Source organism: Macaca mulatta, chromosome 1 (genome assembly GCF_049350105.2).
Source record: "Macaca mulatta isolate MMU2019108-1 chromosome 1, T2T-MMU8v2.0, whole genome shotgun sequence".
NCBI classification, from domain to species: domain Eukaryota; kingdom Metazoa; phylum Chordata; class Mammalia; order Primates; family Cercopithecidae; genus Macaca; species Macaca mulatta.
In genome coordinates, this window is record NC_133406.1 from 8,799,282 (window position 1) to 8,817,166 (window position 17,885).

General features: G+C 38.8%; 1 protein-coding gene across 1 annotated transcript in view; it reads right to left on the reverse strand.

Moving 5' to 3' along the window:
• FMN2 (formin 2) overlaps window positions 1-17,885 on the reverse strand; it is a 398,910-nt gene that overhangs the window by 188,639 nt on the left and 192,386 nt on the right. Inside the window, exon 8 of the mRNA XM_015127101.3 lies at window positions 3,392-3,453. Within this exon, the coding sequence (XP_014982587.3) occupies window positions 3,392-3,453 (62 nt within the window). The remainder of the gene's footprint in view (window positions 1-3,391; window positions 3,454-17,885) is intronic.

Sequence of the window (17,885 nt, forward strand, 5' to 3'; positions counted from 1 at the left end):
ACAATGACCTGTTATTGTTCGTAACGGATTCTTCAAGTTCCTGTACTGCAGAGGGCTAGCCTGGTACTACCTAAACTAATAATTGTGAATCACCCTCTCACAAAATAATTATTCTCTTGACACGATGACATTAAAGTTTAAGAACAGCAGCAACAAAAATTTTAAAAAACCACAAGTTTAACCAGAGCCAGCTGGTATACTATACACTGACTGTTTACGCCCCACCCCCAGTTCCACAGGTTGAAACCTTACGCCCAGGATGATGGTATTAAGGTAGGGCCTTTTGGAAGCAATTAGGTCATGAAAGCAGAGCCCTCGTGAATGAGATTAGTGCCCTTGTAAAAGAGACCTCAAGCAGCTCCCTTGTCCCTTCTACCATGTGAGGTTACAGCAAGAACGTCACAGTCTGTGAACCTGGAAGAGGGCCCTCACCGGATCCCAAATCTGCCAGTGTTGGAATTCTCAGTCTCCAAAACTGCGAGAAATAAATTTCATAAGCCACTTAGGCTATGGTATTCCATGATGGCAGCCCAAACAGACAAAGACACAGTACTTGCTCTACTTTCATGAAGTAAGGTAAGATTCTGGGTAGCTATGTAGTTTCTCCTGAGTCATAAATTTATATCTTGTGAAATTACTTTACTTTGAAAGGCTAAATACTCCCATACTAAATATTCTTTTTTTTTTTTTTTTTTTTTTGAGATGGAGTCTCACCCTGTCACCAGGCTAGAGTGCAGTGATGCAATCTCGGCTCACAGCAACCTCTGCCTCCCAGATTCAAGCAATTCTCCTGCCTTAGCCTCCCGAGTAGCTGGGATTACAGGCGCCCAGGCCACCACATCTAGCTTGTGCTTGTATTTTTAGTAGAGATGGGGTGTCACCATGTTGGCCAGGCTGGTCTCGAACTCCTGACCTCGTGATCCGCCTGCCTTGGCCTCCCAAAGTGCTGGGATTACAGGTATGAGCCACCGCACCCAGCCCAAATAAAATATTACAAATCAGCATAAAATAAACATCCCTCATATAGTTGTCTTCAATTTTCTGGATACATTTCTACACATGAATACATCAAGTTTAAATAAGACATTCATTCCTAGATGCACATACATACATATAGATACACACACATACCATGAATACACCAAATGTATATATGTAATATATATGTGCAAGATAGATAGATACACACACACCAACATCTTAAATCATTATGACCTGCTGAAGAAATTACTTTCCTCTAGTATTTCCTCATTTCTTCCATATGGCCCTCCTGGTTGGAAGAGGGTTAGTATGAAAGGCTCAAGAGAAATGAAAACTCTCTGTACCTCCCAATGGTTATATTTTAAATACCAATTTCACTGGAACATAAATACACTAAATATATGATTTACTTTTTCCAGTTTTCCCTTTGCATAATGACAACTATATAATAAATCACTCAAACCTTCCCTCTCAATCTTTGTTTATGACTCAGTTTCACAGAATGCTTATGTTCACCATGCTTAATCGGTACCAATTCTACACTCAGCCCACAGATTCTGTACAATGCACCATGAGAAATGTTTTGTCTTACATCGGTCTCAATCTCACAGGTGAGACCACCATATAACATATGTTTAAAAAGAACCAAACTCAAGAGTGGATGAGCAGGTTGAACACACAGTCCTCAAGGGAGTAATCTAGGAACAGAGTCTGCATTCTGCCTACCACATGGGTCTCCCCAGAGCCACGAATTATTTGACTTGAGACAGAAAAGTCAAGGACCAACTAAGGCCATGCCCCAAAGAGCAGAGGTTTAAATACCAGGCAGATCAAAGGCAAAAATAGAAATAAAGTTAAAAAAAAAAAAAGCACTCAAAGATATTAGACCCAAAATGGGACCATACTGAGACTTTATCCTACATATAATCAAAAGCACTGAAAACAACCTGCTTTATTACGACTTGAATCAATATTATTTAATATCATGTTCTAGCTAAAGACATCTCATATCGCACTTCCCAATGGCACTAAATGTATCGTGCTATGGTTATTCTCCTCCAATACCTTACTCCCTTTTGCTACCACCTTTGTAAAAAACAAAAAGTACTACATAAAAGAAAAGCTAAATGTCCTGCCACTTAGTGAAATAAACCGTAGCAGTATAGAGAAACAGAGGCAGAATGAACTAAATCCCAGCTGTACTACATCACTAGCTATGTGGCCCTAAGTAAGTCATCTAACCACTCCAACTTTCCTCATGTAAAACAGGGGTGATAATAACAGCATCTGATCACCATTCATCAGAGAAATGCAAACCAAAACCACAGTGAGCTATGACTTCACATCTGTTGGCATGGCTACTAGCAGAGAGATAGCAGGTGTTGGTGAAGATGTGGAGAAAAAGGAGCCCTGGAACACTGTTGGTAGGAATGTAAATTGGTACAGCCATTAGAGAAAGCAGTGTAGGTGTTGCTGAAAATATTAAAGACAGAACTACCATATGATCCAGCAATTCTACTTCTGAGCATCCATCCAAAGGAAATGAAAAGCATGTTGAAGAGATGTCTGTACTTTCATGTTCACTGCAGCACTACTCATAAGAGACAAGATATAAAACCAATCGAAGCGTCCATCAACAGATGAATGGATAAAGAAAATGTGGTACATGTACACAGTAGAATATTATTCAGCCATAAAAAAGAAAGCAATCCTGCCATTTGCAACATCATGGATGAACCTGGAGGGCATTATGCTAAGTGAAATAAGCTAGACACAGACAGACAAATAAGGAATCTAAAAAACTTGAACTCATAGAAACAGAGAGCATAATGGTGGTTGCCCAGGGGTGGGAGGTAGGGAAAATAGGGAGATATTGGTCAAAAGGTACAAACTTTCAGTTATAAGATGAGTAACTTGTAGAGATCTTATATATAAGCGTGGGTGGTGATGGATGTGTTAATCTGATTGTGGTAATCAATGTGTATATCAAATCAGCAAGAATATATTCAACACATACACCTGGAATGTATTCAATCTTTTTCAATTAAATATTTTAAAATTTTAAGTGTGTGTGAGTGAGAGTGTGTGTCTGTGTGCGCGTGTGTGTGTGTGTAGTGCACAGAACAATGCTTGGCTCAAATTAGGCCCCACATCAGTACTGATTATTATTTAAATTTAAAAAATCATGAATTACCTTATAGGCAACATGATTTTATTCACAATTTTTCAAACCACACATTTGTTTGATATGTTCCTAGAAAGTATTGCAACAAACGCCTACTTAGGCAAATTCACTACACTCAGATCAAATGTCTTTAGAGGACCTTAAAGCAAAGAGCCTATAGGTGCACATAGATGTGTACTGTGTACATATTATATACTCACACATAAAATTCCTTCTATTACTCACATTCTCATAGAGAGCTTGAAGGGTCTCCAGGTCAACCACAGAATTATCCAAGTTCACAACAGCTGTGGAAAAAAAAAAAGAAGAAAATAAATTGCCATAAGCCACCTGTGCAAAGATGTTTGACCATCTCAGGCAGCAGGCTCATGGGCCAGCAGCCAGAGGAAGTAGGGGCTTTAACTTCAATGTTTCCCCTTGCCCCCACTGCAAAGCCTGCAGCAGGAATTTCACTGGGCCAGGTGTCAAGTGTTAAAGCTTTCACTTGCTCCACAAATACTAAATCCCATGAAAATGGCCCAGGCAAAGGTCAGAGAGAAACTGTGAGGTCTGTTTTTCGAGCCCAACTGAATGAATTTGAAAAATCTGCTTCATACCAGCAAAGTAAGCAAATCACTCTGGTGAGTGCTACATCCCAGTTTTATACCAATATACGTTTAAATTTGCCAGCTTATCTAGAACATTTGACAAAGGTGAAATCTAATCATTAAACGGATGGACTTAGTGTAAAAATGATGGGTGCATTTCCTGTTAGAATTCCTCAAAATATTATAATCAAAGGATGACTCTTTTATATTGGTAGTGATATTAGCACAGATCGTACCTTAAAAATCCATCCTTAAAATATATACTACCCATGGTTATACAAGGAAGAAGCAGGATAGATCATAGACAAAACAGTAGTATTTTCTTTATGCATTTGTTGCCTGGGGAAATTTGTACTGTATTTTGGAGTAGGTATGCATTATTATTTGGTTTAGGCATAGGTTAATACAAATCATTCTGCATTTTCTACATGGATATTTGGTAGAAACAAGGTGAATTTGCCTTGATAGAATTTGTGCCAAGTAGCCAGTGAAGCTCTTGGGGAGTTAAAAATTTCCGGGACAAAAATCACCAAGTGAATAATCACAAACTGGATATATTTATTTCGATAACAGAGGCATTTTACAATGTCTCTTCTCTCAAAGTTTCACATGAGACATTTTCTAGTTGACTCTGGCAAAACCCCAAGAAAGAATTTAAAAAGACAAGTGGGAAATGGAAGTATAGGATGGATGAGAAAACTAAACTAGGTAATTTAGCATTTGGATTTGGAGCTGGGAACAGAGCCCAGATTCACCAAAAAAATATTGTACCAAGTAGAATATGATACTTCTATCCTAATAATAATCCACTATCTCAATTTCCAAAAAAAAAAATCAGATCTGAAATACATATCTAAGAGTCTCTGACAGATCTTATTCTTTAGACCATATAAGGCAAACACATCATGAACTTTAATGTTTCAAAGTAGTAAAGGCAAAGTCCAACTACCTTTGACCATATTTCAAAAATTAATTAAAAGGGATTATCTAATAATTTTGCTGTGATAATATGTAACGAAATGCATAAAACCCGAGTAAAAACAGTAAATTTATGTATGGAATTATCTTCCGATTTGTGCAGAGTCTAGCTCTTCAAGAAAATCTTGCAGTGAATCCAAAGGTTTCTGATTTTGGAATTCATTAGCTAGCTAATAATCCAGTAATTCTCTACATGATAAGAAAACTATAAAGGAAATGCGAGGGGTCAACTTGGTGTCAGATTTCATCCCCAGAACAAGGCAAAGAAACACAATAAAATTGTTCATGATCAATTCAAAGCTCATAAACTACACAATTGTCCTTTGACTTTATCCATCATTTTAAACCATACTATTATTCCCACAAGTTTTCCCCACATAAAACTTTACTTGTGAATATCATGAGGTTTCTCATCTTTCTATCTCATGCAATGTCATATACATGAGATTGAAAGAATATTAAGAAAGGTATCTCATGCAATGTCATATACATGAAATCAAAAGAACATTCTTAATAATGAATATCTTAATACATGTTATGTGCTCCTAAACAAGTTCTCAAAGGGTCCTAACTCATGAAATCTCATCCACAGAAAATCTCACTGGAAAGCAACACTGTTACTGTTTCGCCACATAATTTCCCCCTAGTTGGCATGAGAGAAGTTAACACAATTCAAATGGGAATGAGCATTTTTCAGGGCAAAATCTAATCATGCTTCTGTAGCCAAAAAGAAAGAAACATTACATACTGACAGATGAATGGAGGCAGTGATCAAAATTCTAGATAGGAAATAAAGGTAAAAGAAGTAATTTGGGAAAGATTAAAATTATCGAAGTGCCATACTTCCTCCTCAATTTAAAAAGTACATGCTAACATTTCAGAAATCAGGACTTAGATCAAAATGTCTATGTTAGTAGATGTTTAGTAGTGCCTTCCAATGCTCCCTTCCTTAAAATCTGTGATTTGGTCAATGGTACATTTTCAATGGATGAAATTCTAAAATCAAGGAAATAAGATAAGCATTCCCAAATGTATTCAACAAATGTAAGGTGTTTCCTATACATCAGGGATTACACTAGTTTACTAGAAGGGTTAACAGTTACTTGAGTAATAATGGTTTGAAGTTGGAGCTATTTGGGTGGGAATGTGCTGAATAGCCCAGCCTTGAAAGTCTGCAGACAACTGGTAATGCACAGAGAATGCCATGATCAGAGTTCTAGATCATGCTAAGAATGACTGGATGTATTTTTTATTTTTATTTTTTTGCTTATTTACTTATGTACTTACCTATTTACTTATTTATGTATTTATTTATTTAGGTGGCAACAAGATTCAAAGAAAAAACTTCTCAGAAATTTCTTGGTTCCAAGTCCAAAATTTCAGGCTTGTTTGGGAGGAAAGAACCTGGGTATTGAAATTATATCAAGGTGATTGTTCCTCCAAAGGGAATATTATTATTATTATTATTATTATCATCATCATCATCATCATTTTTTTTTTTTTTTTAAGATGGAGTTTGGCTCTCTCACCCAGGCTGGAGTGCAGTGGCGCGATCCCGGCTCACTACAAGCTCCACCTCCCGGGTTCCCGCCATTCTCCTGCCTCAGCCTCCCGAGTAGCTGGGACTACAGGCGACCACCACCATGCCCGGCTAGGGAATATTATTTTCACAAGATACAGTTTCCTGATGTGGAACAAACATAGAACATGGAATCAAACTAAACTAAGTTGAAATTTAAACTTTTATTTGCTGCTGCATTACTTCAAGTAAGTTACTTTTTAAAGTTTTAGTTCCTTTATGGGGCAGGGGCAAGGAAATAATGGAAAATATTAGCCAAGTTTTGGTTTGGGGTTTTCGTGGGGCTCAGAGGCAATAAGAAGTAAAAGGGTCTGACATGTAGTTGCTTCATGTTACTTCCGCATGTCAACTTTTCACATAAATTCAACTATTAGAACATCTTTCCTACTCAAGTAAGCCTTGTTATCAAGCCCAAGAAAATCTTGCTGAGAATAATGGTTTCCAGCTTCTTCCATGTCCCTGCAAAGGACACGAACTCATCCTTTTTTATGGCTGCATAGTATTCCCTGGTGTATATGTGCCACATTTTCTTAATCCAGTCTGTCACTGATGGACATTTGGGTTGGTTCTAAGTCTTCGCTATTGTGAATAGTGCCGCAATAAACATACATGTGCTTGTGTTGACTTTTTTCTATTTGTGTTTTAGCTTCCTCGTGTATCCAAAAACAAACAAACAAACAAAAAACAAACCAAAAAAACAAACAAAAAAACCATTCCAACTGTATCTACTGAGGGATGGAACCTTTATCTGAATGATAAACCATTGGAATGAAACAAGAGAGCCTGGTATAGAACTACCAGGGCTTGTTCATTATACTCTGTCTTATTTATTAGCATTTAAATGATTAAGCAGAAGACTAGATTTCAGATAAATCCAAAATTTAAAAGAATATTCAGTGATAAATGTTGAGTTCAGATTACTTTATCCTCTAATACTCAGCAAGGTGTTAATGTGATTATACTTCAGATTAGAGGTCAGATATCTCACACTCATTTCCTCCTTGCTGCTTTAAGAGTAACACCTATCCTTGTCTGGGACTCATTACAATCCCCACACCCACCCAACCCCTGCAGGTCTACAATGCAGTTTTAATCACTTTCTTAAAAATATATATAAATACTGCAGCCAACAGACACTTGAAAAAATGCTCATCATCACTAACTATCAGAGAAATGCAAATCAAAACCTCAATGAGATACCATCTCACACCAGTTAGAATGGCGATCATTACAAAGTCAGGAAACAACAGATGCTGGGGAGGCTGTGGAGAAATAGGAAGTTTTATACTGTTGGTGGGACTGTAAACTAGTTCAACCATTGTGGAAGACAGTGTGGTGATTCCTCAAGGATCTAGAACTAGAAATACCATTTGACCCAGCCATCCCACTACTGGGTATATACCCAAAGGATTATAAATCTTGCTACTATAAAGACACATGGACACGTATGTTTATTGCAGCACTATTCACAATAGCAAAGACTTGGAACCAACCCAAATGTCCATCAATGACAGACTGGATTAAGAAAATGTGGCATATATACACCAGGGAATATTATGCAGCCATAAAAAAGGATGAGTTCATGCCCTTTGCAGGGACATGGAAGAAGCTGGAAACCATCATTCTCAGCAAACTATCGCAAGAACAGAAAACCAAACACCTTATGTTCTCACTCATAGGTAGGAATTGAACAATGAGAACACTTGAACACAGGAATGGGGACATCACACACCGGGGCCTGTTGTGGGGTGGGGGGAGGGGGGAGGGATAGCACTGGAAGATATACCTAATGTAAATGATGAGTTAATGGGTGCAGCACACCAACATGGCACATGTATACATATGATACATATGTAACAAACCTGCCCACTGTGCACATGTACCCTAGAACATAAAGTATAATAATAAAAAATATATATATATAAATAATATAAATACATTTAACCAGGAAGCATCTGTTCTGTTTGTATGTGAGTGGATTCAAGGAGAAAGGTGTTAAGAGGAACCACTGACCCTTTTTGCACATTAAAAGATTATTCACTTACTTGTCAAATATGCTAACTTTCCAGGATTAAAACAATGGAGATATTTACCACTTCCTTTAAACAACCTACAAACCACCACGTGTTACTAATCACTCCAGCTTGACGTAGTGGCTCACGCCTGTACGTAATCCCATCACTCTGGAAGGCCAAGGCAGGCGGATCACCTGAGGTCAGGAAAGACCAGCCTGGCCAACATGGTGAAACCCTGTCTCTACTAACAATACAAAAATTAGCCAGGCATGGTGGTGCGTGCCTGTAGTCCCAGCTACTTGGGAGGCTAAGGCAGGATAATCACTTGAACATGGGAGGTGGAGGGTTGCAGTGAGCCAAGATAGTGCCTCTGTACTCCAGCCTGGGTGACAGAGCCAGACTCTGTCTCAACAAACAAACAAACAAACAGACATCACTCCAGGCCAAAATAGATAGCAATTCTTGTCTACAATTTTATCAAATGCCAATGTCTAGATAAAGAGTAGAAGAACATAGTAATCTTTCAGGCTTTCATATCAATTAGCTGTGTGTCTTTGATCAAGACACTAAACTTCTCTGAGACTTTATCAAGTGGGATAACTTTTGTTTATAGCATATGCTTATCATGTGGAGAAAATACGTGATTATATGGTAGAAAGATAATTCAGAAAGCCTTGGATTAATAGGTGTGATTAATTTTAAGGTGTATATTACCTGTAAGCACGCTGGTTCAGAAATTAGATTAAAACTAGGTGCTAGATTAAAACTAGGTTCCGGACTAAACATTTGCGTTCAATAGTTAAAAGTTAAGATCACAATAGCTCTTCTAGTCATGAACTCCACCCGTATGAACTCGCTAAGATCCAATGTCATTGTTGTTAAACCATGCTGTTAAAAAATGAAAAATGAAATGGCCAATTTGGAAGTCAAATAGTCAATTTAACCTAAGATATTTAAAATGTCTCAAAATGTCCAAACAGAAAAAGAAATCTGTTTTCTTTCGAGTTTAAGGTTTTGATTGATGACTGCATTACATTAAAAAAATAAAAGAAAAAGCAATTCAAAACAACCAAGCATTATAGACGCAACCTAAGAAACAGTCCCACTCTTGGCCGTGCGCAGGCAGGTGTCTATCGCTGGACACTTGGTCTTTGCTATTAACGTGTTCTCCTCCGTGGCTGCCTCTGTCAGCGCCAGAAATGTGGTACATGCTTCTTATTCTAACTTACTACAAATGTTGAATTACCCACAGGCTAGAGAGCAAAGTAATCTATCTGTATGAATGTTTACATGATAAAACGAATCCTGTCTCTACACTTTCAAAGAACTGCACAGAAGGGAAAGGACATATTTTAAGAGCGTGCCTTAAAAGGAACTCATTTAAAACAAAGCACTTCAACGAAACATTATTAGACAAATTTGTTGATCTTTCACATATTTTGAGTGGCCAGATTAAGTAGTTCTCTTTATTTGTGTAATCCCTTTTTTTTTTTTAGAGAGAGACAGAGTGACAGGCTCTCACTCTGTCACTCAGGCTAGGGTGCAGTGGTATGATCATAGCTCGCTGCAGTCTCAGACTCCTGGGTTCAAGCAATCTTCTCACCTCAGCTTCTCCATGTGGTTGGGACAACAGGCACATGCTACCATGCCCAGATAATATTTCTATGTTTTAATTTTTTTGTAGAGACAAAGGTCTTGCTGTGTTGCCCAGGCTGGTCTTGAAGTCCTGGCCTCAAGTGATCCTCGCACCTCAGGCTTCCAAAGTGCTGAGATTACAGGCATGAGCCACGGTGCCCAACCTATTTGTATAATTCAATATGATAGGATTACTCTTGTTGAATGCAACACTTTAGCTATGGAACAGTGTTAGTACCTGCCTTACACTGATATTTTTTAAAAGCAGGGATCTGTTGGATGAGACAGGACCGGAGCAGTCTCTCAGGGCTGCGCATGACGGCCCCTTCCTTCCATCAGCCATGAATACTTATCCCAGCCACTGCAGTCACCTACTTCAATCTTTCCTGTGTGATCTGCTAAACTGGTGGTAAAGATGCCTCAAACTAGAAAATCTCACAGTGTTTATTACCAAGTGTGTTACTCATTTCTGCATGGCAAGTTACACCAAAGCTTAGGGGCTTAAAGAGCACACATGGATTATCTCATACTTTCTGTGGGTCACAAATCCAGGTGCAGCTCAGCTAGGGGACTTTGCCTCAAGGTCTCCCATAAGACTGCAATCATGGTGTTGGCAGGGGCTACGGTCTCATCTGAAGGCTCTGCAGGAAGATCTGTTTCCAGCCTTACTCACAGGCTGTTGGCAGGATTCAGTTCCTCAGGCTGAGGGCCTCGGCATCTCACTACTGGTTGGCTGGAAGTCTGACTCAGTTTCTTGCCAGATGGACTTCTCCATAGGGCAACTGTCACGGTAGCTGGCTTCCCTTAGAGTGAGACAGAAAGGGCATGCAAGACAGAGCCTCCTTCTCTTCATAGCCTTATTTTGGAAGTGACATCCCATCACCCCTGTTCTGTTCTGTTCTATTCAGTGTGAGTCATGAGTCTAGCCCACATAGAAGGGGTAGGGAATATCACAGGACCACGAGTCTCAGAAGGTGGGGAATCTCCAGGGACCATCTGAGGGGCTGCCCATCACAACACATTGCTAACCCATGGCTCTCTGTTCCTTGGACTTCAAGTTCCAACTTGTGCTGCTCTATGGGTCTCTACCTTGTGTTAATTTTATTAATGTGAATGTTTTTATTCTCTTATGAGGCTCTAGGTTGACAAAAGACATGGAGAAGCAGCATGATTCAGTGGAAAGAAAAAGTGCACTCGTCAGGAAGGCTGGCTTCTGGTTTCGGCATAACCTATCAAATCAGCTAAACCTCATCATTTCTATAAATAGAGATCATATGAGATATGATCTGCAGATATACAGAGATGTGTGAGACAATATGGACAGACCCTTCCCTCCACCATTACATGGTCACGCTTCATTCACTGTTGTATCCTTTCTATATCTAGAAGAACCCAGTACACAAAAGACTTGGAAAAACATATTCTGTGAATGTTGAAAGGCGAAAACAGGCTGAGGTTAGCAATTCCTGAAAATCAACTCTGCCTTTAATTTTACTGGACAAACTGATCATTCTTTGAGATCACTCTGATTATCCTTTCATAAATAACTAACTTCACTCTAGCTGACATCATAACTCAAAAATACAGAACACAAAGATAATAATATGTCATGTCACATTGCCATCTGATGGCACTGGAAGGCAGTGGGGCACGGTGACCATACAACTGTTTATCTGTATAACCCGGAGCATCTTGGGCTCTTCATCTGCAAAATGGACCTAATAAGAAGAGCACCTTCCCTACAAGGTTCTTGCAGGAGATTAAATAATAAAAGTAAAATGCAGTGCCATGCACAAAGCAAACACTCAGAAAATGTCAGTTGTTGTAGTTATTATTATGACCCATATCACAATCCTATAATGGAAACTTTTTTTAAATATCTCTCCAAATTAGTATCTTAGATTGAGAGGTTTCAGAGGAACCAGGTTGAAAACATTCTCAGCAAAAAGAAAAATGACAGTTTCAGTTTTACTGATAGTAACAGAGGAGACTAAACAACTAACCAGAGGGAAGCCATTAACACTAATTTGGGTTAAAGTATATGGAAAGAGAAGTAGAGTCAGCAGAAGCTTAAACACAAAATGAGTACAAATCAGCCCACATTTACGGTTCATGCCCTCTTTTCACTGGCAGAGGAAGAAAGAGTATAAGGGCTTGAAGAAAGCATCTTTACCCTATTTAAAATGCAGAAGCCACAGGAAAAGCTTTGATGAAGTTAGCTTTGCAAGCTGCTGAGAAGCAAAGATCTTTGTTTGAGCAGACACCCATCTTACGTAGCAGAGATCAGAAGCATCCTCTCATTTAAAAGAGTCAGGTTTGTCATCTTACTCTAGCTACCAGGAAACTACATTTTGTAAGAGATCTCTCTTAGGAACTGCAGGGAGCATGTCATTTAGACTTTAAAATCAGGACGAAGAGGACATATAAGCAGTTAATTTTTGTCTCACTGTACATTTCAGTGAAATAGAAACTTTTACATTTTGGGGGTAAGTAATTGAAACGTATCTGACAATATTTGTTTTCGCTTTGGTAAATGTCCTACAAAACATTTTGGGAATCTGGAGTTATACACACTCCCCCATCTAGAAGAGCTCACAGTATAATGAAGTAGAAAGACGCATTGACAAATAACTACACAACAATTACACCACAATAAAAGCACAAGGTAGAGTTTGTGCAAACGAGAGAAAGAACGGCCTTGTCAGATGTAAAAGATCCTCAAAGTGACAGAGTTTGAAAGTTAATGACTACGAAATAGATGGTCTAAATCTTAAAAGCATCACCTAACATTCAGATTGCTTCATTCGATTTGCACTGTGATATGTATTAGTACATATTGCTCGGAAGCATCTCTGATTAAGATGGCACAGTAAGTACATGCATTTGATTTTGTCCTCTCCTGAAGTTTCACTAAAGCTATAGTAAAAACATATTTTAAAAAGTAAACCCATAGGAACTGGAAGAAAGAAGAGGAGATGACAGCAATGAAATGCGGAAGCCAGCTGTACTTGTTTCATAGACCTTAAAATGATAAAGCCATAACTTTCATTGAGGAAAGGGAGCACCAACCCTGAAGGCGAAGGAACTGGCAGTGGGTACTTGTCCAACTGAGGGTAAAGTGAAGAATACCAGAAACAAGGAGCACTGGGTGAATGCTGCCAGTCAGTTACATGCTTATTCTGAAAAAGTCCTTCCCAACTTCACCAGGTTTTCTTGAGAAATTAAATCTAAATCTCTGGACAAAGATACAGCAAGCACAACTGTAGGATAGGTTGCTTTGCTGAATACACAGGGACCATGTGGAGTCCTGCATGTTGAATACAAAAGTCTCCATACCTCCATTCAGCCCTCTTCCCCCAACTTAGGGTCCACAACACTTCCAGACAGGCCTTTACTCCCCAAGCCAGAAATGGGAAGTCTCCAGGAAATCTCTCCATCCCAGGAAAAAAGACCAAAAGATAAAGACGTTGGTGAATGCCTGACAAAAAACATACATCGAAAATGCTACACTGAACTCAAAGTCCAAGAGCCCAACATGAGGACTCAGCACTTCTCATCACCTTTTAAACTTAAGCAAGGACAGCCAAGGATCAAATCATCTATGGGAAGCCTCTACAAGGGATGTTAGAAACCAGAGGGGGAAAAACAAAACAAAACAAAAAAACTGGAAAAAAAATAAAGCAGTAAAACTCCTCCAACTCCTACAAAGTGTCATCAATACTTGTTGTCCCCACATTCTTCTCTGCCCATCACTTCCTAATCCCACTCATCAAGTCTTTGCTCTGATTACTGAGTCATCAGTGTTTTAGATCTTGTGAAATCCAAACGCACATTTCTCAACCCTTGGCAGCATGCGACAGTTATAAATTCCTTCCTTCTGATACACGTGCTAAACATTTATCCTAGCTTCCAGGATACAACGCTCTCTTCCCCTTCCTCCTTCTTGTTAGGTTCCCCATTCCTCAGTCTCCCCTGCTGGCTCTTTCTCTCCCTAACCTCTCATTTTTGGAATGTCCTAGGGCTGACTACCGCCACCCTTTCTATCTATACTCACCGCCTTGGTGGTCTCACCCACTCTCATGTTGGCCTTGAAATACTCCGGCACTTTCATCTCCAGCTTCCGACCTCCTTCCTGAATTCCTCACTTACAGAACCAACAGCCTTCTCAGCATCACCACTTGGGTGTCTAACAGGCAGCACACTACACGTATTCTTCTGTCTTACATGACGGAGCCTCCATCTGCTTGGTGTTCAGAGGAACTGTAAGTAATTCCTCTCTTCCCCTCACCTTCCACATCCAACATATCATGAATCGTGCAGGCTTCACATTCCAAACACATCCAGAATATGACTTCACCTCACCACCTCCACCCCTACCACCCCATTCTCAGACATTCCCAACTATTGCCTGCAATTCTTGCAACACCCTCCTAATTGGACAAAATGTTTCTTCAAACAAAAAACAGGGTAACAGAAAAACCCAATAGAAGATTTGGGAAATAAATGTGAGAATTTCCCAAAAGTAGATCAAAAAGGGAAAGAAGAGAAAAAGCCAAGAAATTTAGACAAATTCAGGAAGGCCGACATCCAAATAACAGGAAAGAAAAGGTTGACCAGTTCCTGAGAGTACATCCCAGTGAGTTAAGATTAACAAAAACCATAGAATCACGTACTTCCTCTGACCATATGCCTGCCAGATATAAAGCACTTGGTTCATACTCTAACCCAGCCAGAAGCTGTATCACTGGTGATCCTTATGTTCACAGAACTCCCTCATTACATTGTCAATTAGTTTTTACATTTCTAAGGACTCAGAAAAGGTCCTTAAAAATTTCAGGGACTCTGAAGCAAGAAGATAGATTACAACTTAGAAACTTTTTCTGCCTTTCTTTTATAATCCCTCATCTAATAATAGAAATATTTCCCTCTTCCTACCCAGCTAAGTTTGTGTCTGTCTTTAGGTGTTAGAAGACAAAACAATATAAAGTTGAGGAAAAGTTGTGTAGATGGATGAAGAATTCCAAGATTGGACAGCTGGGGAAGGGAAAGTGCTTTTATAGAGGCTATCATGTGTATTCTAGTGGAATTAAAGAGAAATAAAAACGGAATTCCAATATCTATAAGCTTATTAGGAAGCAAAATGAAAAACACAGGTCTAGATGGGGGGGAAAATGTCATTCATTCCTGATTTCTAACTCAATCCTCTCCCCAGCTTAAAAGATTGGCTCACATTAGAGAGTGATGTGGGCATCTAGTTAGAATATAGTGATGAAGATTATTTGAAATACGAATGAGATCCTGACAATTACCCACATGACAATATGGCCAAAGTGTTAAACATATTTGAATCAGTTAAAAAATTGTTTTCAGCAGTAAGTAAAAGAATATCTGAGTAGATAGGACTTGAACAAAGCTAAGGTAGGTCGACATTGATTCATGGGCTGAAAGAAGTTAGGGCCCAAAATTTTTAAGTGGTCTTCATATGCCTTTTCCTTTTCCTCACATGGAACAATTGCTCCTACTGTACCAGCCATCACTCTCACATTCCAGGCAAAACAAAGGAGGAAAAAGGAAAGCAACAAGAAGAAATGCGCAATGCCAATGAATCGTAAATTTTTAGGAGAGTTCTACTTACGTCTCACTGACCGGATCAGTTTCCTATGGTCACCTGGAACGAGAGGGAAACTGGAAAGTGTAGCTCTAAATGTGGACAAACTGCTGTTTCTAACAAAATAGCAATTTCAAGCTCCAGTCTAAGTAATCTCTAAAACACTTCATAAGTACCAACGCTCATGACTTTCCCTACCTCTGGATTCCACCCTTTAACATTAATAAAAGTCATCTGATACACTCCAGCTATTCCTTCTATTGTATGAAAGTATGTGTTCGGTTCCTCCAAGAAGATTCTGAAGAGCCTAATAGCAGAGATCTTGTCTTAGACATTACTGTATCATGCCAGAGTGTCCTGCATATAGCAGACAACTGAAGAAGTGTGTGATGTAGAAAAACAAAAGTCATTGCTGAACCTCCAGAGAAAAGTCATAATAGATAACCTTAAGAAAGGAGCTATCACTCACACATTTGCTTTATTGGCTCCAGAAATCCACAAAGGCAGAAATGCCTGAGAAAGCGAAAGCCAAATAAACACTGGCATAAGCAAAAGTACCTGCTGCAAATGGTACTACAAGCATAAGCCTCTAAATAATAGTGAGGAGAGGAACTGCAAAGAAAAGAGCAACGGACAGACATTACGAAGGGAAGGAGCCTTTTCCTCCTCCACATCTACAATCTGTGGTGGATACAAAAGGCCCATTTTTATTTTCAGGACTGCCTTAATTTTTATTTGGTTCTATTACTGTTTTAATCTGCTGGGAAGATGTAAGAAGGAAGAAGGAAAAAAAACATAGCTTGGCAGAAATGCCTAGAACGATCATCCCCAATCTTTATTTGAAACTCAGTAAAGCATAGAAACCTTCAGGAGGTGCATGTCACTGTGCGACTGGATGCCAATGGAGTCAAGAGTCATACCCAGCATTCCTTTCGAAGGAATATAATGCCGATGCATGAATCCCCAACTGAAAATCTGCACACCTGGGCAGTTACATTAAAAACTTCCAAAATGTATATTACATGACAAAAATTTTCTAAAGATGTAGCCAAGCAACTTTTAAATTTGTGTTTGATTTGGCTTGGATTAGTTACGTGAACATATCCAACAGCTGATGAAAACTAACATTTCACAGGAAGGAAGACACTTGCTACCATATTCATCGGAACATTTTACACTTGATAATAAGATGAAAGGAAATACTATTTGCATTCTTTCTACATCTCGCCACTGAGATGCTTGGGCACCTGGAAACCTGGGGCCTCTGAGTACGCACACAAATGTGGGCATCTTGCCAGAAGACGTGCTGCCAGGCATTCTTAACCTACACCTGAAACCCTGCACACGCTCGTGAGTATTATTCCAAGTAATTCTGGATTATCTAAAGACCACGATAAAGGTCAGTGAAATGGCAAATATACCAACAGCATTCTTCTGTTGATCTCAAATTAAAATAATGGCATTCTACTCCTTGTTTTTAAAGACTTCTAAATTTTATTACTGCTCTTCTGATTCAAAGCCCTAGTTTACACAGTATCATGTTTACTGAGAAGTCTTAACTCACCAATATAATAACTCAAAAGTTGTGGTTTTCTCCAGAACTACATGAGACTTAGACCTCGTGTTTTGGATTTAGATAGACCTGAACTAAAAACATGGGTCTGTGACTAACCAGCTGTGTGTCTCTTGGAGAGACTTGGTAAGCTCTCGGAGCTTTGGTTTATTCACATGGGAAATAGACATATTAGTGGTAATGTTATTATCCCCTTAAATGGATATTATAAAGATTAGAGGTAATTCCTCTATCGTGTGGAAAACAGTCCTTGTTACAGCAGGCACTCAAAACTGAAAGGTTCTTTAGTTTTTGGTCAATGTCTAAATAGCACATATACCTTTCTAGATGTATTTGCTGTCATAAAGCAAAATATAAATTGGAAAATAAGAGTATAATTTTCGTATTATTGTTTGGACCTTAAAAATAAAAGGACAGTATATTCAAATCATGCATCTATATACAACTGGGCTAATTCCCAATTTCATGAACCAAACTAAATGAAGATCTGCTTAAAGAATAGTGGAAAAATGGGTTATTTTCAAACCAGCAGTCAGTGTATAAATTGCTCTACAGTAAGAAATGCACAAATGACAATACCTTAGAGATATTACCAAAAAATGACAGTGATATTGTGACATTTGTCCTTCCTTTATTGCATATTTTAAAGTTTGCTAATTAAATGGTATGATATTGAAAGGGGACCATTTATTAATAATTGTAAGACAAAAATGTACTCTCTTGAGAGACATGCGTTTAAATGTC